Consider the following 25,936-nt stretch of genomic DNA (forward strand, 5'->3'; position numbering starts at 1 on the left):
CGTCACTCGAGCTCTGAAAATGGCTGAGTCGGAAGAGGAGGTGGATGTCTTGGTCCAGAGAGTTGTGAAAGATATCACTAACGCCTTTAAAAGAAACCCGAACATGTACGTATATGAACTCGCATTGTTATTCATTGCGCAGTGTTCTAGTTTAGTCTAAACAGCTCGTCCAGACCCTCGCTGTAAGTCGCCGGGAGAACATAGAGCAGCAGCCGTCTGTCTGTAACTTGCGCAGGCATTGGCTCTGGCTAACTGGCTATTAACCAGCTCTAACCCGCTGGCGCTTGGCGCAGGCCAGCAGCAGACTGTAGACCAGAGCTCTTCAGCACTGCATTTACACCGTGCCTGGAGAAACTTGTGTTGTTTAACATCTCCGTGCGAACGCCAAAAGTTTTTCTCACCGAAACGTCAAAGTATGTGCATGTTTGTCATGCTGTAGCTAGTACTGTCAGTGTTATTCTCTGGTTAAGTTAGTAATTAGATAATCGTTCACCTTATATATTTATTTGCATAATCTCAAGAATTGTCCATGTTTACGTACTGGTGACGTTATATGGAGTGATTTAATATGTTGTTGCAACATCTTGCATCTTAATGTACCCAGACAAATCACTTAAGTCAACATCTAACGTTACAACGAGCATTATCGGGAAACTGATACACAGGTTTGTGGATATTAATGTAACCACCAATTTTATTTCTCATATCAGAGCTGTCCAGTTATGACTTCTGATTTGCCGCACAAATTAAAAATGAAATTAAGAAAATTTTATTCTTGTTTTAGATTAGATATGCCCTTTTGCTTTTGAAATGAAAGGTATATGAGCAAATACGAAATATAGTTTTCATAAAATCATTTACCACATAATTTAGGTTTTGTAATGAAGCTAAGCATGTGTTGTTTATTTGTTTATTTTGACAACTTCACTTTTTTAGCATAAATGTGAACACTTTCAAAGGTACCTGATTTAATGCAAGTGTTCATGTATGACTTTTAAAGATCTGACTTTTGATTCAGACTCCACAATTCTATACACACATTTTCATAGTAGATTATTTCAAATGTTAATCCATACTGTCTGGCATGTTTCTAGTCCACTACAAAAAATTTTTTAGGATGTTCTGTTTTCAATTGTAGTTGTTAATTTTGTCTTCGTTTTGTCTGTTTGTTTCATATTAAAAGGTCAGTGTCTTGTGCCAATGGTTTAATTACTTCCTTCTCTTATGGCACCCTTGTATTTATGCCAGAGAGGTGCATCTAAAGCGACTATGTGTCAGCTGAGATGTTATGCATCCCTGTTTGCCATCAGCTCCTTAGTATTTAGTATATCCAAAAATAGCCAGCATCTTTTTATCTTGAATTCACAGTGATGAAATTGGCCTCATTCCGTGTCCTGAAGCCCGGTACAACAGAAGCCCCATCGTCCTGGTGGAGAATAAGCTGGGAGTGGAGAGCTGGTGTGTCAAGTTTCTGCTGCCTTATGTGCATAATAAACTCCTGCTCTACAGGCAGAGAAAGCAGTGGCTCGACCGGGAAGGTAGGATGAAAGATTATTGGGTTAGCTTGCTTTTTTGAACACCTTGCATGGTATAGCATTTATTAGTATGGTATTTTATTAAATACTTTGCATCATTGGAGAAAAAAAAATCCCTGATATTTCTTTCTTCTTCTTTTCAAGCTCTGGTGGATATAACCAGCACATTGCTTCTGTTGAATCCAGATTTTACCACTGCGTGGAATGTCAGGTACAGTTCCATGGTTTCCTCTACATTCATTCTTCCATGGTGGGGCGTCATGACAAAATTCATCCCGCCACGGCTACAGTACAGCTTCTCATTCAAAACATTAAATTTTTTTAATAGCGGGTAATAATCGCATCAACACGTATTAAAAGATGACTGATTTATAAGAGTGCAAACTTCTCTGTAACCGTAGTAATGCTGTGCATTATTTGTTTACCCCGTTAAGGTTACGTGTTGACAGACAGACTGACTGACTGACTGACTGACAGGTGCATGGTGAGGCCAGCAAACACGACGTATAGCCATTTCATTTTACTTGAGAACGCATTAATATCGCTCTGTAGGTCTATTAGAGACATTCATAAATATTCGTAGCAAATCTAATAAATGCTGGAGACATACTCGTTACATAAACACACTCAATCGCACCACAGCAGCGTTTATTTGAGATCGCACAAGAGGTTTTGTGCACGAGCAGAGGAAATCGGCGCGCAAGCAAAGAGATCTGCATGCTGTAGGCTATTACATAAATGCAATCTCGACCTGTAATACTGCACTCACGACATTTGTCATTGAAAAAAACATCACTGGTATTTGGTATACCTGTAAAAAAAAAAGGCCTGCCGCCACAGCTGGAAAAAATCCTAGAGGAAACACATTGTCCATTATATCTACATGTGCTTTCTAATGCATGCACATCTATGGTATTTTTAGAAATTCTCCTTCTTTCTTTCTTTTATGTCAGCATTTCATCACTCTATCTTTCTTGTTGGTGCTTTTATTAGATGTATTGTCTAATTTTAGAAAAAGGAAAACCAAAAAGGATACTATTCTGCTAATGCTACTTTATTTTCATAATTTTACATAAGGAATATTAGTTTTTTTTTTATCAAATTTACCTGCATGCAGTAAACTGTTAGCCAGACATTTCTATTTTTTTTACATCTACCACAAACTGTAATCATCTTCATACAAGAAACCTAAATTCTAAGATAAAAAAAAATGCATCTGTTTAGCTTTTTGTACAAGGACATAGTTTATATACTGCTCAAAATAAAGGGAACACTTAAACAACTCAATGTAACTCCAGGTCAACCACACTTCTGTTTAATCAAACTGCCCACTTAGGAAGCAATGCTAATTGATAATCAGTTTGTGCAAATGGAATAGACAACAAATGGAAATTATAGGCAATTGGCAAGACACCCTTAATATAAGACTGGTTCTGCAGTTGATGACCACAGACTACTTTTCAGTTTTTTTTGCTTATTACCTGATGTTCTAGTCATTTTTGAATGCTGGTGGTGCTTTCACTCTAGTAGCATGAGACAAACTCTACAACCCACACAAGTGGCTCAGGTAGTGGAGTTCATCCAGGATGGCACATCAATGCGAGCTGTGGCAAGAAGGTTTGCTTTGTTTGTCAGTGTAGTGTTCAGAGCATGGATGTGCTACCAGGAGACAGGCCAGTACTTCAGGAGATGTGGAAGAGGCTGTAGGAGAGCAAACAACTCAGCAGCAGGACTGCTACCTCTGCCTTTGTGCAAAGAAGAACAGAAGGAGCACTGCCAGGACCCTGCAAAATGACCTTAAGCAGGCCACAAATGTGCGTCTAACACATTTCACCTAAAACGATCAGAAACAGACTCCATGAGGGTAGTATGAGGACCCGACATCCACAGGTCGTGAAGAAACAAAATTGGCAAATTTTCCACTGGCTCCCTGTGTTCTCCAGGTGAAAGCAGGTTCATACTGAGTACATGTGACAGTCGTAACAGAGTCTTGAGACGCCATGGAGAATGTTGCCTGCAACATTCTTCAGCATGACCGGTTTGGCAGCGGGTCAGTAAAGGTCTGGAGTTGCATTTATTTGGAGGGTCTGCACAGCACTCCATGTGCTCGCCAGAGGGAGCCTGACTGTCATTAGGTACTGAGATGAGATCTCTAGAGCCCTTGTGATACCATACACTGGTGCTGTTGGCCCAAGGTTCCTCTTATTGCTAGATCTCATGCGACTAGACCGTATCAGCAGTTTCTGCAAGATAAAGGCATTGATGCCATAGACTGACCCGTCCGTTAACCAGATATAAATTCAACTAAGCACATTTGGGACATCATGTCTCGCTCCATCCTCCAATGCTACGTTGCACCAGACTGTCCAGGAGTTGGCGAATACTTTAGTCCAGGTCTAGGAGGAGGTTGCTCAGGAGATCATCAGCCACCTCATCACGAGCATGCCCAGGCATTGTAAGAAGGTCATACAGACATGTGGAGGCCACACACACTACTGAGCCTCATTTTGACTTGTTTTAAGGACACTAGATCAAAGTTTGATCAGCCTGTAAAGTTTTTCCTCTTCAATTTTAAGTGTGACTCCAAATCTAGACCTCCATGGCATAATACATTTGATTTCCATTGATAATTTTTGTGTGATTTTGTTGTCAGCACATTCAACTATGTAAAGAAGAAAGAAATTCAATAAGAATATCCCATTCATTCAGATTTTTTTGAGCAGTGTACTATAAAAAAAGTATATAAAATATATATATATTATAATTAGTTTTACAATATGTTTATTCACACATTTCCTTTTATTTAAATTAACTTATTTGAAATTAACTATTTAAATTTGATGGATAAGGTAAAATGTTATTTGTAATCACTTTGTTTTGCTTATTTGATTCAGATATATTCATACTTATTATTCAGTACTTTTTAAGTATTTTATAAGCGTAAATATGTTTGTGGTATTAGATCTTGTTTTTTTGTTAACAAATTTTAACTTGAAGTGAAAAAACTTCTGGTGCAAAGTAGGGTTGGACCGATAGACGATGCCATCACCGATGGCCGACAGACACCACAATGCTGAGTCGGGATCGCAATACTCCGCCCTGCCCCCGTTGCAAATTCGCTTATTTAATTATGTGTGTAACTTATCTTTATTCATTTATGATTTGGTTATGGGTAAAAACAGACCATGCGGGTCAGGTAGTTAAAATGGTAGGCTATAAATGATTAATTTGTTATGAATTAATTAATTATCCATAATTATTTCATCACCGCCTATGATGACGATGCCATCGTCCATTGCAATGTTTTATATTAAACATCCTATGATTCCAAATTGGTCGACATCGCCAAACCCTAGTGCACAGAAGTCATTAACACATGCCACTGTGCTTGGTGGCAGTTTTTATTGACGTGTTAGTTTATAATGACATGTCATCAAAACTTGTGATTTGGCGATGCATTCACTGACTGTATTTTGGTTTATCCTCCAGTAGTGACTGACATGCACCGAAGCATAATGTAGACTTTGAACACACACACACACAAAGAAAGATATTTAGTCAACAATATGCTGCTGCCAATCACAACTTGCACTGAGCTTCTAAGTGATTTTATTTGTATTTTTATTTATCTTTGTGACTTTTTTTATTGGCAGGTGTCAGTGGATACTACTGGCATGTGCCACTAAAACTTGTAACATGCCAAAAATTGTGTACTGTGTCACTGACCTTGTCGCAGTTTATGGCACTTTGTTGACTAATGTTTTCTGTTAGTGCATAATGTAGGTTTAGTTAACAATAAGTTCCTGTCAGACATGTGATTTATTGCATTGTGGAGTTTGTACAACATATACAGTGCTTCAATGTTTATTTAAAGGTTTTTTAAACGGGGTGCCTGCATTTCTAAATTTTGCAATACTATAGACTTTTAAAAGGTCTATTCCAAACATTCAAAGCCAGTGAGTTCACCCCTGTTATAAGTTGAAAAGAGTATATTAACCCTTGTGTATTGTTCCAATTTACTTCCCTTTCATTATGCTAATGGATGTTATTGTCCCATTGACTTTCATTACAATGACATTTTTTATTGCAAAGGCTTGACACCAAATAATCAGGCGTTCTTGATTGTTGGTGTATTTCCCTGTTAAGAATACGTGACATTTGTACTTCTTTACTGTTGATAGTCAAATGGCACTTTTAACCCTTTAGATAAGTCTGTGCAAAGAAGCTTTTGACTTTTATATGGAGTTCTATGGAGTATAACAAAGATTTAATTTATATTTATTCATTTATTAATTTTTTTTTTGTGGCTTAGTCCTTTATTTTATTGGGGGTTACCTTAGTGGAATAAACCGCTAACTATTCCAACATACATTTCACGCAGTGGATGCCCTGCAAGCCGCAACCCAGCTCTGAGAAAAACCAATAGACTCTTGCATTCACACTTTAGGGCCAATTTTTACTTGCTGAACTTACTGAACCTTTGTCTTTGGACTGTGGGGGAAACCGAAGCACCTGGAAGAGACCCACTTGAACACTGGGATAACATGCAAACTCCACACGCAAATGCTAACTGGCCCAGCCAGGACTCGAACCAGTGACCTTCTTGCTGTGAGGCGACAGAACCACTGAACCCTCATGCTGCCTTGACAAATTATTTTGTGTGTGCATAAATACACTAACTATGTTTACTATGTTCTGAGAGCTAAGCTGCTTATTTTGAATTTCTTGAAAATCAAGGTAAGTACACAAAGGTTACGCACACTTTTATCCATATAACTCCAAAAAAGCCAAAAACTAAGCAACTGATCAACAGCAAAAATGGCAAATTGTACCTCTTCCCAACAGGAAAAACCACCAACTATCAAGAATACATAATACGGTGTCATGGCTTCGCGACCTATAGTCATTTTAATGGATGTTAATTGGGCAAAAAAAAGCCAGAGTGTGTTGAGTTTTTGAAAACTTTCAGCATTTGCTAAATAGCATTTGTCACCAAAAATCATTCCATTTGCTAAAGCACAGAACGTTGTGGCCAAATCAAGAATCACAATCACCCCACATTGGATGAGAACATTGTCAACCACACACAAGAGTTAAGATTGCAGCAAACAGTGATCAGGGCAAAAAAAAACAACAACACATTTTGTTTGCTTGGCAGCTAAAGAAATTACTACGAAGATCCACTATTGCGATTATGATTTAAAAAACAGCTTAATCATTCTGAATTTCCTATAAGCCCCACTAATCAGAATAGCTTAATTGATGAATTGGCTCTGTCACTGAAGAAACAAGATCTGAGCTTGATAAAGAACTGGAATTGGAAGATATTTTTTAATGCTAATCTTCATATGAGGTGTGGTAAAGCTGTGGCTCTGATGGGTTTCCAATTAATATTTACATGGAAATCAAAGAGAAATTTTAATCTCCCTTATCACCCCTTTATTTTAAAGCAGGAAATGTTATCTTTAAAGTGCCCAAACTCGGTCCTGGAGGGCCGGTGTCATGCTTAGTTTAGATTCAGTTTCCTTCAACACACCTGCTTGGAAATTTCTAGTATACCTAGAAAGAGCTGGATTAGCTTGTTCAGGTGTGTCTAATTGAGGTTGGAACTAGACTGCAGGACACCGGACCTGTTTTGGGCACCCCTTATTTAAGCCCATCTCACTTTTAAATGCAGAGTTCAAAATTATTGCTGATGCATTGTCTATGAGGCTTAAGAGGTTTGACCTCAGTTGATACATGTTGATCAAATGGGTTTATTAAAATTTGTTATTTTTTAATTTTTTATAGGAGCTTTAAAACACTGTATTTCCCTTTGCACTAATGATGTCATTGTATTTCTATTAGAACTTGGAAAATCAATCCCATCCTTAAACTTAAAGGGCCATAACCCCCCCCCCCCCCCCCCCGTTTCAGCAGGGTGTTTTCACACCTCTAGTTTGGAAAAAGTCAGGAAAGTGGGTGTGTCTAGTTCTGTTTAAGTAGGAGTGTCGGGGGAGGGAAAAGGGGAAATGAAATAAAATGAATAAAATTGGAGTTTCCATTTGGGCATGCACTGATTTTTACTGAGGCAAAACAAACATGCAACCAAGGGAGAAATACAGCAACTGTGTTCAATGACGGTGGAATGTTTGATGTCGCACGTCGTATAACAGGAAAAAAACCTCTGCATTTCTTGGTAACTCAGATTCTCTGCACTCTGTAGGTCAGAAAGCCATGTGTGTGTGTAGACTATTCCTGTCACAAAATGTGGCGAAAATTAAACATGACTTTCGGTAATGGTTTGCTTGCAGTGTTCACGTTTACACTCAGAGAGCAGCATTTACAGCAGATCTTTCAGTCCATAATATTGTAGTGATATTAACATAAACTATGGAACTTAAAAATCATTTTAAATGAGTCTTTAAACACTGAAAGAGTACTGCTGACGATACAAACTATAACTTTGCCATCTGAATAAACTAAGAAAGGGCACTTAACGCACAAATTTACCAAATCTGTAGAAACAGGACAATCAACACCGACTGGAGCCGCATCTTTTTTTAAAAGAGACGAGCAGCAAATCCGGGTTTCATAATTTCCAGATGTGAAAAGCTCGCGAGTAAAAAATGTTCCATACAAACGTATTTCTGCCACGAGTCGCATGCACTGATCCACACGTTAGTCCAGTTGCACTCTCATAGTTGGAAAATTAAAACAAAACCTTCGTTGCAGCACATTATAAAAGTAACACTGATGACCCATATCCAAACAATTCTTCTTCTTTTCCCACTTTTTTTGGCAACACAACGTATCGTCTCTCTGCCGTCTGAACACTGTTTCAGGTACAAACAGTCTTCAGAGCTATCCTGCATATTAATAAAGTTGCACCGTATACACAATAGAGCGCGCTGATTGGTTTGGTTTGTCTTACTCATGAATGAATGCAGCACACTCAGAGACATAGTTAGGTACTCCCAGGTACAGACGTCCAGTCTACATGCTGGAATACACGCTAAGATCTCATGGCCGTGACGCAGCTTCAAAAATTTGTTTCAAACCGGAAGTACCAATTTGCTCGAAATAACGCAAAATTTTTATTGAAAAATATGTGTACTAATAATGTTTTTAGCAGTTGGGGACACGTATACGACTGTCGACAGCTAAAAAAATATGTTTTGGTGTTTTGTGACCCTTTAATGGCCTGTTTGGCAGTTTATCTTAATTGAAAGGAGATAAAAATAAATATTTAATTCTGTTTTTCATTGAACAAGAGAGATTAAATCCCAATGTTATTCACCCATACATAAATGCTATAAATGGTTTTGATTATCTAAGAATTATAATAATCTTTAAAATTAGTATCTTTAGTGCAATGAATGATAAACATTAAATAGTCAGGAAAAATAATCTTGACTTGGATGTAAACAAAATTTTAATTAGTTTTTTTCAGTCAATACCTCTCCAGTATAATATTTCTAAGAATAAGGTTTCTTTCTCTTTTTATTTGGAAAAACAAGAAGCTAAGGCTTGCATTATTATTTCTTAAAAATATGGGAGGGCTTCAACTACCAAATTTCGTTTATTATTATTGGGCTTTTCATTTAAGAGCTGCATTGTTTTAGTTCTCTAGTGAAGCATCCATGGCTTGATTACATGTTAAAAAGTTGGCCGTAATAATACATTTGTAAAAGATAGAAAAAAACGTATGTCTAGTACGACGACCTTTGGAATCTAGGACACTTTTAAGTGCTTTCCAGCTTTTTTAATTTTAGCTAAAATGATATGGGGTTTAAATTATGGATGAATAAGAGTATGGTTAGATTGTATAAAGATATTTTATTATGTAATTTGAAGATCTTGTAGCAAAATTTCACATACCCCAAACACAAATAATAAGTATCTTCTTGCAAATGCTTTATTTTTCACATTTAAAGAATTATTTGCTACTCCCTTCGTGGTCAATGGTGAAAATAACATGGCAAGGAAAAAGAAAAATAACAGACTAGCACTGATCCAACATTTACATTTTGAAATTTCATTAGATGACTAACATACAGTTAATTCAAGTACACAAACGTTGATCTCTCGGATGAGACTTCTACAGTATAATTGTATAATGACATTTTGTTAACCCTGTACAACACATTTAACTTTAAATCCCCTGATCTATGTTTTAAATGCAATAAGCTTCAAGATACATTTTTACATTGTGTGTAAGAATGCGAGGAGCTGAAAAATGAGCTCCAATTATGGCCCGCATGTGTATTGAGTATGTATAAAGACAGATGCTCTTTGTCCAATAAAGATAGAAACATGCTCGATTTGTGCCAAATACAAGGAAGACTAAAAAATAAATGGACCCTCTATTGGACTGTGGCTGATAAACTTAATGAAATGTCTATGTCCTTAAAAGCCCACATATACAATAAGTGAATAAAATCATCAGACTTTTAATTTTTTATATATATCTAGCAGGTGTTTTTTTTTAACTATGCTAAAATAGACATATTGATGAACCTTTAGATTTGTAATTTTGATTAAGAATGGTATTGTGTGTTTGTTCACAATCTAATTTAAACAATTTCTACAGTAATGCAGGAGCCACGTAGCAACATGTACCAAAACACAGTCATTGACGTCATAAGTTTTGGTGGCACATGTCACTACACCCTGACACATGCCAATGAAAAACGGATGTGCCATTGGAAATGGCATGTGCAAATGGCTACTGTGCATTTGATGTCTTGTCACTTAATGTTAAATCTGCCTCAGGAACTGCCTAAATGGAATGTTTGATAATATGCATGAAAAAGCATATTGTCCAGAAGATAGTGCTGTAATTTTTCCTTTTTTTAAGGTTTTGATATTTACAGAATTTTTGCATTCATCTGGGAATTGATGAAACTGTATGTTTTCTAGGAAGGAACTCTTGCAGTGTGGTGTGTTAAACCCAGAAAAGGACCTTTACCTGGGCAAGCTCGCACTATCTAAACATCCTAAAAGCCCAGAGACATGGATACACAGGTTAGAGAATGTTAATTAGTGGTCACAAATGTCATTGCTTAAGCAAAAAGATGATGTTTTATCCAGCCAGTGAAATCTAATTTAAAATAAGTAAGCTTTCTTTTGGTTTTAATATAAATTTTTGTTTTAGCATTTTTTTATTTTTTTTGCTTTTGTTGAATGGGGACAATAAAGAACATCAGCAAATGAAAATCACAATGTAATATACTGTGGGTAAAGCTTTTGGTTCGTCAGGTATTTTTCTCCTTCCTAATACACAGTTTGGGCAAATCTAATTTGTTTTATTTATTTGCTTTTTATTTATTTTGATTAAGTTAATGGCAGAAATGTGAACACTAGCTAATACATCCACAACATAACAAGAATTTATGAGTAAAAATGAATTTTCATGCATAAGCAGACATTGCAGGATGTAGTTAAATGAGATATTTCCAAATATAAAATATGACACTGATGTGATGCATTTTGTGCATGTCAAGTGTCCTATTTTAAGAGTACTTATTTTACTTCACTCTTAGATTTAGGTAAGTCAGAATCTTGAAAAATTTATGTGAAAAACTAATAATAAATTGGGCATTATGAAATTAATAATGGAATAGCTGCAGGCACTGTAGCAGAAACTGTGCGCTGTGCTTTCAACTAGCTGAATTAGTATTAGTAGAAAGAGAACTTGAAATGGTGAAAGCAGTGGCCAGGCCACCATGAAATGAAACTCTCTGCAGTTGCAGACCTCTTGCAACATGTCAACAATGGCACCGACTGAAGCAGAATTTCATCACTACTGCAAGGACAAGGGCAAATCTCTTTAGAATATCCTGGAAAGCTAATTTATACTCAAGCTTGTGCTGCTGACAAGACCAATAAATAATTTGTATATATAACTTAATTTGCAAATCAGTACATATATTCAGATTTTTACTCATCACCCTGTCGATTTGGATAAGGTCTGAATATGACATGGTACCAATTCTGTGCTGTAAATACTGTTGAATCAATATATAATCGATAATTATCACTATAATCTTTAATGAGCGGTGCTGCTGCGTAGTACGGTATGCAATAATTAGCATTTCTGCTGTCATATGTTCTGCATTGTGTGTATTTATTGGAGTGCAGCTGTATCAGTGGCTGAACCAAGCTCAAAAGAAAGCATGTTTATACCAAGGAACAAGAAGGGATGCTGGATGTCCTGCATTGTTCATGCAGCCATGCACATGTCTTAACAAAAAAATTGTGTAAATCGCACAGGCGCTGGGTGTTGCAGAGGCTGCAGAAGGAATGCTCTCCCTCAGGACAGGAGCTGAAGGATTCGGCTGAGAGCAGGAGGCAGTGCGAGCGGCTGCAGAGGGCCTTGCAGGAGGAGATGAGAGTCTGTGCAGAAGCAGCTGGCCGATACCCCAGCAACTACAATGCCTGGTCCCATCGGATCTGGGTATTGCAAAACATGGCTAAAGGCAATCTGAAGGTAGGCCGTCTCAGTGTACTGCACTGCATTTTTGTCATTTCTCTTAATGATGTAAAGCGTGTGACTGTAAGATGTCATTTTGTTTTGTGTAAATCTCAAAGATTAGATTTGTTTCGGATTACTTTAAAGGAATGATGGATCACATTGGCGCATAATCAGTATTGTTACAAGGAAAGCAACATGACATGGTTATTTATGAGGTTGATAAGTCTACGGAGCCTTTGATGATCTTGATACCTTTCTTTTCCACCTGATAAACATAAGAGACCTGATTACAGACGTCACACTTTTCTGTCCATTTAGCTTTTTTATTTATTTATTTACTTAGGAGTGAGAGAGCCGAGTGCTGTTAGTCAGGAGAGCTTATTGGCTTTAAGGGGGTCAAGTAAGTGCCAGACCTTTGATGTGTGCTTATCCTTTCTTAATTGGATGCGAAATTAGGCAAATGTTACAGGGCTCAATTCAAGCTAAAGGCTCTCATATAAAAAGGATGAGCCTGTAGATATTTAATGATCCAGGGCTAAAAAGACTTGAATCAGTCTTCACAGCAAATTCATTGGTGTTAAATTTCAAGTGTTGAGGTAATTCAGAGTAAAGTGTTAAAATTCTAGAGTTAGATCGGCGTTAGAAGCTGATTTGCCTCCTTGTCACACAGAGTAACATGTATCTACCTTTGTAGAAAACCCTTGTATTTGAGAAACTAATCAGAGTGTCTGAAATCTCGCCACACCCTCATTCACCTGGCCCTTAAATTGGTCAATTAGTTTAGTCCACTAGACAGAGGGAATGACCACAAATAAGTGAATTTAGACACCTGCTGTTGAACACCTGCTGGTTAACAAGCACAATCACTGAAGGAATAAGAAATTGAAGGAAGAAATAAAACTACAGACACAGCCTCACACCAAACCAACTGAATTAAAACAGAGGATTAAACAACTCCATTAAATAATAGTATAAGCAGCTTCACTGATTAAAGTTTGACTTCATTTCTGTAAGTATATTTGACAATGAACAGAGTTTTATATTTATTTATTAAAAATATTTCATTTGACCTCACCATCATAGAGATCAGAGGCTGCTTATTTGAGCTCTTGAAGCTTTACTCTTCTATCTAAATGTTTCTCTGACTGTTATAGCTGTGTTTCTAAAACATATTAGCTATAGCAAGAGATGTCATGAGAAACCATACAGTTTATGCTTAATTGTTATAGATATAATATCAGGTGTTTATTAAGTTGATTGATAAAAATATGCAAATATAGTTGTATTAAAACTGCATGGGACAATACTTCTGGCAGTCTGCTGCTCTTCATAGAAAATTCAATCAAAAAATTAGGATGCAATTTATAATTAAAGTGTCATGCACTAAACATTCAAGCTCCAGCTTGCTCATATGACTTACAGGCATCAAGAATTAGGATATGAACCTCAACCGTGGTTGCTGAAAAAAAAAGCTGCATAGTTCATGCCGCAATGCATGCTGGGTGCCAGCATAGTTCAAAGCTCCCAGCATGCATTGCAGCATGAATAAATTATGCAGCTTTATGTTCTTACAATCTCTTTCTTTTCCTTTATTTTGTGTTGTTTTTGGGAGGTAATGTTTCAGTAGAGTGTTTTTTTTTAACTTGATTTTTATTTTTTTGTTTGTCACCATTATTGAGATTCAACGACTAATTATTGATGTCTGTGTGTTTTGAAGTTGTGCCATAGATCAAACATTCTCGTTTTAAATGGTGTTTTTAAACCTGTTATAAAGTCATTAATTGTTGAAGCTTCAGTGATTTCATTTATGTATATTAATTATTTCTCACACATAACTAATATGATACTGAATTAAAAACCAAGCAGGAAAGAATGGCTATGATAACATATATAATCTCTTCTGACTGACACTTTTATTTTCTTTTGGCTTTCAATGCTATACGTGTAAATAGTGTGATTAACTATAGCAGCCACAATAAAAGACATCTTATAGTAAGAAGTTGAAGAGCCTGACTAAAGTAGACTCTGTCCTCCATCATGGTGACTTCAAATGAACAACAGAAATTTCATTAAGAGCTTTTGTTCACATGACAGAAATAAAGTCAAAGGTCAGTAATAGGTGAAGCTCCATGATGTGTTGTTTAATTTGATGAGTTGTGTTAAAGATGTTGAAAAATATTTTTTTTTCATTGTGTAATTTGTTTTATTTTTATTGATTATTATTTTATTTAGAGTTTTTTTTTTCTCAGTTGATTTCATCTTTGGTTTTGGCTTGTGTTTTTCTTTCCTTCAGTGATTCTGCTTGTTAACAGTTGTTCATCAATAATTCTCAATCATCCTTTAATTAGACACTTAATTGTCTCATTAACTTCATCACTGTCTGAGTGTTCAGCCCTCTGTAGTGAGGACACTAGTGAGGATTTTGCTCTGGAATTTAAGGCTTAAGTGTGTTTGAATAAAAAATACAGACTATGGGATGTATTTTTAACAGAAATATTCTGGAAACGAATGTATTTACTAATGTAAAATGTTGAAAACGGCAGATTACTGGCAACCACTGCTGCCAGAATTTTGACATACATTTAACAGATATTTTACACAATAAGAGTTTGCTAATTAACACTCTGGGTGTTAAAAATTTTAACACTTTCAAAAGTGTTATTTTAACACTTATAGTGGTTCCCATATAAACACTGAGGGAGTGTTAATTTTAACTCTAAGGTTGTTAAATCTACCAAATCTAAAATTTGCAGTTTGAGTTCGATAAAAAATACAGACTGTTGAATGTGCTTTTAACAGAAATATTCTGTAAACTGAATTTATGAATGTTAAAAACAGCAGATTACTGGCAACCACAGCTGCTGGTATTTTTCCGTAAAATCTAAAAATGAAAAAAAAGAAAAGAAAAACAGCAAAACGATTTTTGTGTCACCATTGTGGAGGATAATAGCGTCTCTGTTCAAGTCCAAGATGAACTGAAAATATTTGATGTTATGCTGCATCTTCTTTTGTTTAAAGGTAACTGTGTAGTTACTAATGCAGTCAAAATCTGTTTGTTAATTGCAATCACACATGCAAACATTATTGCATCTAAAGACTTTAAATTTTTGTGCACTAAGCTATAATTTTGTAAAATGAACAATGTATTAGTTCATGAAATATGGTTATTTTTTGTAAATTTATACAGTTATATAAAACTTCCATGTTTTTCACAGAAAGATTCTGGCAACCACAGCTGCTGGTATTTTTTCGGAAATTTAACAGATATTTTACACAATAAGAGTTTGTTAATTAACACTCTCTTGGTGTTGACAATGTTAACACTTTCAAAAGTGTTATTTTTAACACTTATAGTGGTTCCCATATAAACTCTGAGGGAGTGTTAATTTTAACTCCAAGGTAGTTAAATCTACTATCTAAAATTTGCAGTGTTGGCTGTTCATAAGCTATTTCAGGAGTAATTGGGTTATGCGGCTGTCAACTTGCATTCCTGCATGCCTTGTTTGTCTACTCTGCATGTCTACTGTTTTTGTCAGTCTGAATTTGCAATCTAGAGCTCTGTAGAACTGCATAGTACCTAGCTAAAGTCATAATGTTTTGAAATATTTGTTATGTTTAAAAGCTTTCTCTGATGTTTGCATTACATTTTTGCATTATTTTTGATCATCCTAGTGATGGTATCTACTAAAAACGAGTGAAAGTGAAATACTTTTTAGTGAAAGTATTTTAACCAAAGTTTATTATCTACAAAGTCAGTTTTGATGCAGCTGCTAAGGACGCATTCAAACAAGTGGTGAACAAATGCCAAACTTCTCCTTCAGAGATGAGACAATTTATTAATGTTTACATTTTAAATAAGTGGCAAGAGGAGTGGGATGCATTGGAAAATAATAAATTGTATAAAATAATAATTCCTAAAATGGTGACGCAGTGGCGCTGTAGGTAGTGTTGTCGCCTCACAGCAAGAAAGTCACTGGTTCGAGCCTCGGCTGGGTCAGTTGGCGTTTCTGTGTGGAGTATTCATGTTCTCCCTGTGTTCGAGTGGGTTTCCTCCGGGTGCTCCGGTTTCCCCCACAGTCCAAAGACATGCGGTACAGGTGAATTGGGTGGACTAAATTGTGTGTGAGTGTGAATGAGTGTGTATGGATGTTTCCCAGAGATGAGTTGCGGCTGAAAGGGCCCCTGCTGCGTAAAAATGTGCTGGATAAGTTGGAAGTTCATTCCGCTGTGGTGACCCCGGATTAATGAAGGGACTAAGCCGAAAAGAAAAATGAATGACAACCTGAAAAACTCAGAGTTTTAATACATTTTAAATCTAGATTTGATCAGGTGATTTTTACTAGATGTTGTGTTGGACATAAATTATTAACGCATGGCTTTTTGCTCAAAGGTTAAGACCCCACTCAATGTTTGTACTGCACAACTCCTCTTACTGTAAAACACATTTTACTAGACTGTCCTGTTTTTAATGATTCCAGAATGCTTTTTTTGAACTCTCTTAAGGACATTTTTAACAAAGTGACACCAGGAAAAATATTTGAATTTGTATCATGTATTATTAGCACTAAAAATCTTACTTATTTTTGTATTCATTTGTTTGTTGTTTTTAATTGCATATTTAGTTGTATATATTGTTGAAATGTTCTTGCCATGAAATTTTACCTTGGTTGCTGACATAGCATTAAATTAAAAATACATTACATTATATTATTTTTGCAGTTCATGGCAGTTAAAAATCAAGTTGTTTTTAATTCTATAGTGCTCTTACAATGTAGATCGTGTCAAAGCAGCTTAAGATAGATGAAGAAAAGAAAATGAAAAATCCACAAAAAATTTGCACGTCAGGCAGGGAGTTGTGGTAAAATGCTAGTGTATTTCTAGTTCAATTAAAACAGAAATTAATATATGTGTTCTATTTGTTTAAGAATTGAGCTGCTTTACATAATATGTTGTGGTAATGAATGATTGTAATACATTAATGAGCAGTTAAACACTTATTGAGCATACATCTGATAATGAACTTGTTTTTGAAAAGTCTTCCTGAATGGTTTGGAACACATGCTGAAGTTTGGCTTCAGAAGTCAAAATATAAAATTAAGCCGGTTAAGAGTTAAAAGTTAAAGAAATCTAGATTTTTTTGTTATGAAATTGTGCTAAATATTCTAAAGCTGGGAGAATTTAGGCCATAAATCTAAACAAATTGTTTCAAAGTTTTGGTTGATGTAAGTTCACTCAGATTAAATCATTTCCACTTTACTGAACATGCTGTCCAATTAGGGCTGGGTGATATTGCAAAAAAGATAATAACAATATCATGTTTTATATCATTCAATATCGATAATAATTATTGAATATTTTTTAACAATACATTTAGGAATATTAGGATTTTTTATTTAACCACTTTATTTTAATTTACCAGCATTATGAATAAAAACAAAAATATACAAACAACATATCTCATTTCTTTATGAAAAAAAATAAACATAAGTGTTAAAGAGACTCTTAAAGTAAATAAATTAAATGTTACAAAGTCTGTGCAATGGTAAAGCGTAAGCGCTGAACAATCAAAGCAAACTTTAAGGTAAATCAACATCTGTAAGGTGTCAATAATAATGATACAGTAAATCTCAATTCTGTAAACAAAACAAATTATGATAATCAAATCTGATCTTTCAAGTAAAGGAACTAACCATCATTATTCAAAAACATGCTGAACATTACAAGTTGTGAAATTGAATGATTATATTACCCCCAAGCTAAAAATTCTTTCAGATGGGGAGCTAGTGGCTGTGATGCACAAGAAAATAAACCAAAAAGCCACTCTGGGTACATCCTTTTTTATTGAAAACCTCCTCAATGCTACTGTACAGCATGCATTTTCACATGTGTTGTTATTCTAACCTGAAGTGAAAGGTGCAAGCGAGTGCTTTCCTTTACCATTTTCTATAGCGTCTCTCGTAACTAGCCTACCATTTTCTCAGAGGATGACAAACAAACTAATTATTGCTGCAGCTCAAGTTTATGGAGAAAAGTTTGGGTGCCCTGTGTTTGTCTGAGGTAATTAGTCCGCCGTTACTGAAATGTGAATATTTCATCAAAAGTATGAAGCAGATTACTTGCATGAATCGCAGTGCACTTGTAGCATTCGGAAAGTTCAGATATATTTCAACTAGGCTGGAAAACCTGGAAAATGTGTGCGGTGTCTCCATCAGAAATGACAAAGTGACAACCTAAGCTTATTGCCATTGCTTCCATGTTGTGCGCCACATTTTAATAAATATATAGCGCTTCATACTAGGCATGAACCGATACTTGAATCGGATATCGGTTCGATACCGCATATTTTTGCTGGAATGGGTATCGGTCAGCAGGTACTGATCCAAATCCGATCTTGCGTGTGCGCTATATTCTGTTTATAAGCCAACCAAGCCATGAAAGTAGCCTACTATAAGCCACTAGATCGTTGTCATGTAGGCATACAATATCCCAAATGTTCTAAAGCCATTCTACAGTTTAATGTAAAGTACAGATGAATATTAACGTGGTTAAATTCATGTTCACTTTAGCGTTTCCTGCCGCTGCGTCTGTCAATCATTCTCTATTCATTCTCCATTCAAGCTGCTTGTCGCATTTGACAACAGGAATACCTTTTTACAAGACTATTTGTTCCTGCTAGTTTAAATAATTAGTGAAGAAATGCATTTAGTTTTGCATTAAATGGGTTCATTTTGACCTGCAGCAGGAGTTCATTTTGTTGCTGTCTCTACATCATGTTGCGCTGTGTCTGTTATATCAGATCGCATTCGCAATAGAGGAGTAGAGAGGTTTATTACCTGCTCTTCACTCAAAAAGTAGGCCTACCTGAAATGTTTAATTAGAAAAGCCTCAATAATACATTGGACAGATCCTCAACGCACTTATTTCTTCCATTTGAGCTGCTGTTTTGCAAATGTCTGCAGACACCGTAATGCTGCGCGCTTTGTCTCCATAGCATAAATCGCTTTCATTCACGTACCGGCTTTGTGCAAAGAGACGTTGTGCATCGTTACGTAAGATTATTCTCACAAGTTTGTTCTCCCATCCTTCAGATTGAGTTTCTTCCAAGAGGAATACTTTAAGTGCTGCGAATAGTTTTATAACCTGGCCCATTGTGGTCAAAGTAATAGATTAAATTAATACAAGTTAAACTGACGGGCGCAATATGGATTGGCATTAACAGAAAATGATTTAGCCTAATATAGACTACTCCGAAACTGTAAATATTTCACTGTGATTTTATATATTAATATTTTATTTAGCAAATCAGTTTGTGTTTTGATGCTGAAGCATATAAGCGGACTTTGTTTTGAACTTTCTGTCTCACGGCGAGGTTTCGAGAGGGATTATTAAGTAAAACTGGCATAAGACGGTTTAGTTTAGTCTGCATCAAATCTGCAGAAAAATATCAGGCTTTCATTTAAAAAAAAATATAAATTTAATAAAAAGCTGATTATTTTACCGACAATGTCAATAATGGCCTATTGCAGATTAAAAAAAAAAAATCTTAATATTAAAAAGGACAATATCACATGAATGCTTAAAGAATGCTCAAACAGCAAGCATGTTTTTAGTTAGATTGTGCCGTCTGTCATGTATACCTGTAGGTCTGTTATTTTTTTACTGAAGAAGATAGGCCTATTATTTGAGTTTAGCACCAGAGTTATAGAAACAGCTTATTTCGGTTAAATTTGCCAACAGACTACCGCCGCTCTTAAACTGAATGTTAACCGTTAACAGATTAATATTAAAATATTGTAAAAAAAATAATAAATGAAGTGACTATTTTGTGTGACACATTAAATATTGCATTTTAAAACACTAATTTAGTATGCAAACAGCATACAGAACATAATAGAGCATCTTCACGCACCTGCATTTCAGCAGTAAAACAAAAACAGAAACTAAATCCTGATCTAGATCTTTTCCCTTTAATGACAAATTTATATAACAAAACGAAAACACTGACTGAATCCTTTTTAAGAACCGGAAAAGGCTGTTTGTCAAATCATGTTTTTTTTCTTCCTGCAAATAAAAATGTCAGGCTACCTTAAATGGATTGCTTCACAGAAAATATGCATTTAGTTAATGCTCTGCTGCTAGTTTTAAATTACAAAACCTCAGTATCAGTATCGGATCGGTATCGATGTATCAGTGCATCCCTACTTCATACCAAACCTTTTAAACATTTTTTTTTTTTTTACCATCGATATTGTTAATGGTGTTCGGTAAATGAATATCGACATCAATTTTATTGCCCAGCCCTATGTCAAATTATAATAAAGGGCAAAATACACTATACAGTTAAATGACAGATTTTAGATTTAGTATATTATTTTTGATTTATCTCAGTTTTATAATTACTGATGTAATGTCTTTTAAAAAAATTGGCTTAGCAAAGACTGACATAAAGGACCTTTTAACATATATTACATAAGAAAATATATTTTATGTTGTAATAATAACATTTCTGAACATTGCAGTATTACTGCATTTTTGTCACATAAATGCTGCCATAGGAAGATAGATAAAAAAAAAAATCAGTTTATTCCAACCTTAGGCAGGTAGTGTATATATTTAACACCAGAAATTCATCTGTTATTCCTTATCAAAATACTTCTTGGCCACTCTGTCATGAATCATTCTAATAAAAGTGGATTCCTTAATTTCACAGTGCCTGCTTTTTAAACCTATTTTAATGCTGCATAATTATGCAAAATGTTTTGCAGAAAGTCCATATTTTATTTAAGGCTTCTGAATAAATGATTGAATATATTGACATCCATAGGGCCTACAACTTGGCAGCTGAATTAAAATTCACAAAATCAGCTGCAACAACCTTCAGCATGACGGCTCTAATACTCTGTGACATTCAACTGCAGGTTCTGCATGATGAGCTGTCCTCCACTCGCCTCTGGGTGTCCATGCACGTGTCAGATCACAGCGGCTTCCACTACCGTCAGCATCTGCTCAAGGCCTTGGCCAAAGAGCTGAGCCCGGCTGCAGAGAAGGATGTCCACACCAGCCAGCAGCCCAACGGAGAGAACACGGCGACTGCATCTGATGACAATCACCACAAAGACGTCATGCCTCGGCTCTTCCATGAGGAGATCCAACTCTGCACCGATCTCATCGAGTCTTATCCAGGTCACGAGACGCTGTGGTGCCACAGGTGAGAATGAACAAGCAGAGCTTTAAAACCAGAAGCGCATCTCCAGGGCTTTATCTGAAGTTTTAAGTGCACCATTTGTGTCTTCAGTCTTCAATCAATCCCATTATGCACAGCTATAGCAAGTGTACAACCCATCCACACTCAATAGCACTGTGAGAGTTCACATGCTGAATGAATTTGAATGAAGATTTAATTTTTAAATTAAATATATTGTTTCTTTACTACTAGACAGCTTGCTAGTTGTAAATTAACTAGCACAGGGTCTGACCTGGAAGTTTAAAAGAAAGATATCACATCCTTCAAGTGGACTAATGTAGGGTATGGTGAATGATCGTATAGGAGGTGATTTCGGATAGAGCACAGGTCTTGGTAGTCATGCAATCAATCATCATCAGACTCTCAGTGTGAATACAGTGACTTTGTTTGCCAGAAGTCTGTCCTTGGCCCTCAGCTGGTCTGGCCTGATGTGTTTATGGCTTACTGTTACTAAAATGATGGATAGTCTTGTGCTGCAGAGTTGTAGCTCACGGAGGGAGAGGCAAACAGTTTGCTGGATCTCTTTTTCTCAAGCTCCTTTAGATTTTCCCCCTTCCAGCCTCGTCTCTTGGTGCTGAGGGAAGAAGCAGCTGCTCAATGAATGGTGTTTTTGTATCTTTAGCTTGTGTTTGCCCCTTTAAAGTGTATCACTTCAACAGATCTATTTGATTTACAGGTTTGCTGGTAGTGTAAAGAGAAGACATACTATTTTTGTGTAAAATATTTTGTGCTGCATTATGACCTATAAGGCAAAAGCTCTTGCTTTAGTCACTGATGCTTTTTATTCTGTAAGTTAGTTGTGCAACTGTACAAATTGCTCATGGTTCGGTTTGTATCATGGTTTGGGTAGTGGTTGGTATATGATATTTTAAGAAGTTACTAAAAACAGGACAGCAAAAGCACAAATGAAAACATTATTAGATATTACTAAAATAAACAGTGCTTTTCAGATTTTTAAACAATAGTTGTCAGGTAAACTGACTAATATACTGTATATAAACTTAGAGACATGGTTAATCATTATTGATGTTACAACTAGGGCTGCACGATATTGGAAAAATCTAACATTGCGATTATTTTTTTTTAATTCTCCTTTTATATATTGCAATATTGAATATAATTTCACTAGATGAGTTGAATAATTATTTGGAAAGAATATATAATTTTAAATTGTTTTGGATGATTCTGTAAGAGAGTGTATATGTATAAAGTATAAAAAAACAAGCGCAAATAAGTTCAATAAAGAAAAGAATACAAATTAAATACACAGCGTTTTATTGTTTTCCAAGTAGTCAAACTGTATTCAGGTATACAGAAATTGAAGATTCAAATATAAAATAATGCTGTATAGTTTTCATTTTATAAACCATTTAATAAAATAAATTAATTTATTATTAATTATATTATTAATTTATTATTCATATATAATATATGAATTATTAATTCATATTATATAATTCGAGTTACAAACGTTGCAATTTCTTATGCCTAAAGCTTTTAAAACCATCACACATTCACAGGACTCAGAAAACACTTGATGATAAGATAAATAATAATCCGAACTCAACATTATGTATAATTGCGATGTGACTATTGCGATTGATTACATTGCGATAACGATGCTGAAACGATATATTGTGCAGCCCTATTCACAACAGCTTCATTATCTTTTGCTGTTTATTAATAATAAGAACACGGGCTGCAGACAAGAGATGGTTTAGACAGGTAAAACATCTCTAAGTTATTAAAGTTATTAAAGTAATTAACTTTTGTTTTGTTCTTGGCTGTTTTGTGCTATTGATTTCCATTATTGATGCCATTTTTTGGTTGCAAAGTCGTGGCATCATAGAATCATGCATTCTTTATTGTTTCTGGTTTTCCATGTTGGTAAATCAGTTGGCATTATTAACCCTTTTGATAGACCTCAGCAAAAAAACTTTCTTGCTTTTATATGGAGCTCTGTGGAGTAAAACAGCTGATAATAGTGAATGTGTGTTTTTGTGCATAAATACATTTACTGTGTTGACTGTTCTGACTGCTGAGCTGCTTATTTTCTCAGACATATCAAGATTTTTACCTCTTCCCAACAAGAAAAACCAGCAGCAAGTGTCATGACTTTGCAACTGCATCATTAGAAAATGTCATTTTAATGGAAGTTAATGTAGCAAAAACAACCACCAGCATAATGAATGAGTATTGAATGTATTTTTTTTTTAAATGTGTCATTAGAAAATGTCACTATAATGGAAGTTTATGTGCCGAAAACAAACACTTGCATAAAGAATAAGTAGTAAATTTACAGAAAGTGTATTGTTGAGTTTTTAAATATTTTCAAAGCATTTTTCCAAAATATGTGTCAAAATAAGATTTGTCATTAGAAATCATTCTATTTGCGGAAATACAGAGAGTGTTGTAGCCCAATTAAGACTCACCCCAGAATGGATGAAAATAAACCAACAGCACACGAGTTAAAGGCATGAAAAAATGCTATTTTAAAATGTAAACTAAAAATTGTAGGTGGTAGGCTACGAATAATTAATTGGTAATTAATTATTTATTCATAAATAATTAATTAACTGCCGTCTATGACGACAATGCCATGGTCCATCCCGATGTTTTACGTTAAACATTGTATGATTTCAGATTGGTCGATATCGCATTACCCTAGTCCTGTGTCACATTTCCTTTTTAATTTTATTTTAGTTTGGTTTTATTAGTTGACCAGGTCTAGGAATTAGTCTTTTACACTAAAACACAGAGCAGTGGAGATTGCCAAGTTCGCGCTTTCATGTTTTACTGGTTACGAAGATAAAGTCTAATTGAAGAAAAATGTCTTTTTAAAAGGGAAACTTAGATGGGGGATTTAAAGACTTGACATATGGTAACATTAAGCACAATAACTTTTTTAAGAGATGTTATGGAGAGTAATTTATTGAAGGAAACTATAAGTCTTATAATAATATCAATTGTAATATAGTCACAGTTAGGGTTTAGTTACTACTTTTTATTATACTTGACGCATATGAAAGCTTTTTAAAGCTTAAACACTTCTGTTTGGATTCTCTGTATTTGCAAAGAGTAAAGTAATTAATAATAAGGGGTCACACAGTTTTCTATACGACATAAACATAGCAAGATGAAGTTTAACAACTTTAGTAATCCTGCATGGGGCAGTAACATTAGGTCAGTAGCATCATGACACAACATACAAACAAAGTCAAACAAAACAATATGATAAAAAATATTAAAAAACACACCAACATGCTTCATAATAAATTCTAAAAATTATCAGATAAACTTCATACATTTAAAACAAAAGCTATCTCAAATTTAATGATATAACACCTTTTATAGATTCTGAAACAAATATAAATTTGTATCTATTAGATGAGCATTTGATATTATTAGTTGCCATTGTTTATCTCTGAACATCATATCAGACCTGTGACAAGTAAGACCTATGTAGTAATGCAAAGAGAATGTAAAGGTTGTTGCACAAACTCAAATTCAGGCTTCTCCAACAGGCGGCATGTTTTCTACCTGTGGCACCAGTGGAGGAGGGAGCACATGCAGGGAGCAGGATCACAATCTCCAGCTCTCACCCACACCGATGTCCTCCTCAGCAAAGAGCTCTGTGACAACAACAGCATCTCCCAGGCAATGGACATTGACTGTGTACTGGACGGAAGCAAACATGGAAGCTACACCCAGGACACCAAGCGACTGAAGCGGGGCCCTCTGCTTCTCCAGCCAGGATTTCCCTCAGAGCACACATTCATCTCTAGAATCCTCACAGGCTGTCGAAACCCTGAGCAAAGCCGCTTTGCCATTGCCTACAGAAAGTGGCTGGACTCTGTAATAGGTCAGTAGCTTGAGAAACACTCCGCCCACCACCATGTGGAAGAGCTGTGATAGGTCATCTTATTTCTGGCTTCAACCGCCCACAGGCGCTTCTCAGAAAATGGCTGGACTCCTTGGCCAGCTTATCAGTGATGCAGATTCCCACTCATGATGAAAACCCAATAAGCGTCTTCATAGTCTGAGCCTGGTCTGTTTCCGCTGCTTTAGTTCAGGTACTGGATATCTCAGGTCTGTTTTCAGTGTTTTTTCTTTTCTTTTTTTTATAAAAAGCTACAATTGTAGATGTTTATTTTTTTTATGTTGTGTAACGTCTTCCTCCACAAATCAATTATATTATCATGCTGATTTCTGTCCGAAATCTTAAATGCATACTTGAAGGGAACACTTAGAGCCCAAAGTGATTCTGACCCACATTTTTTCTATTGTTCAATTGAGGGCAGACTGGCTCTCGATCTTGTCTACTGCTCCTCTTTGAACTTTTGTACTGAAGCATGAATACTTTTCAGCAAAAATGTTGATGTTTTGCTACAATCAGAAACGTGAGCACAATCATTAAATGGAAATGTACCTGGAGCCATCTGATATGTTAGGGCTAGAGGCAGACATTCTCCTGAGCTTTAATGACAAATGGAACAGTTGAATGCACATGAAATTGCCAGAATCGATGGCCTCGTTCAGGTGAGTATTTGTATCAAACAACATATCTGTTTCCTCGGCTCATGCAGATGATTCTTGAGCATTGGAGAATAATGGCTCATAAGCACATCATCGACACTCATTAGAATTACGAAGACCACAGTGGTGTAGTCATCATTCAAGCACAAGATTTAGGTTGTAGTT

General features: G+C 35.7%; 1 protein-coding gene and 1 long non-coding RNA gene across 4 annotated transcripts; one reads left to right on the forward strand and one right to left on the reverse strand.

Moving 5' to 3' along the window:
• ptar1 (protein prenyltransferase alpha subunit repeat containing 1) lies at positions 1–25,105 on the forward strand. 3 transcript variants are annotated; one of them, NM_001130074.1, is made up of 7 exons: positions 1–105; positions 1,369–1,538; positions 1,680–1,746; positions 10,437–10,541; positions 11,790–12,006; positions 20,910–21,199; positions 24,760–25,105. In NM_001130074.1, the coding sequence occupies exons 1-7, from the start codon at positions 20–22 to the stop codon at positions 25,103–25,105; spliced, it is 1,281 nt and encodes a 426-aa protein (NP_001123546.1). In that variant the 5' UTR covers positions 1–19. The 3 variants fall into 3 exon arrangements, 1 of the variants encoding a protein (NP_001123546.1); XR_012406004.1 differs by lacking the exon at positions 24,760–25,105 and adding an exon at positions 22,157–22,495 and having other exon boundaries at positions 16–105; positions 20,910–22,042; XR_012406005.1 differs by lacking the exons at positions 20,910–21,199; positions 24,760–25,105 and adding an exon at positions 13,520–14,900 and having other exon boundaries at positions 16–105; positions 11,790–13,476.
• Positions 6,690–16,794, reverse strand: LOC141385606 (uncharacterized). Its single transcript, XR_012406362.1, has 3 exons — positions 16,067–16,794; positions 8,708–9,683; positions 6,690–7,199 (listed from the first exon to the last, which is right to left on the reverse strand). It is a non-coding gene; the product is annotated as an uncharacterized lncRNA (long non-coding RNA).
• Positions 25,106–25,936: the final 831 nt, after the last annotated feature.

Source organism: Danio rerio, chromosome 5 (genome assembly GCF_049306965.1).
Source record: "Danio rerio strain Tuebingen ecotype United States chromosome 5, GRCz12tu, whole genome shotgun sequence".
Lineage (NCBI taxonomy): Eukaryota > Metazoa > Chordata > Actinopteri > Cypriniformes > Danionidae > Danio > Danio rerio.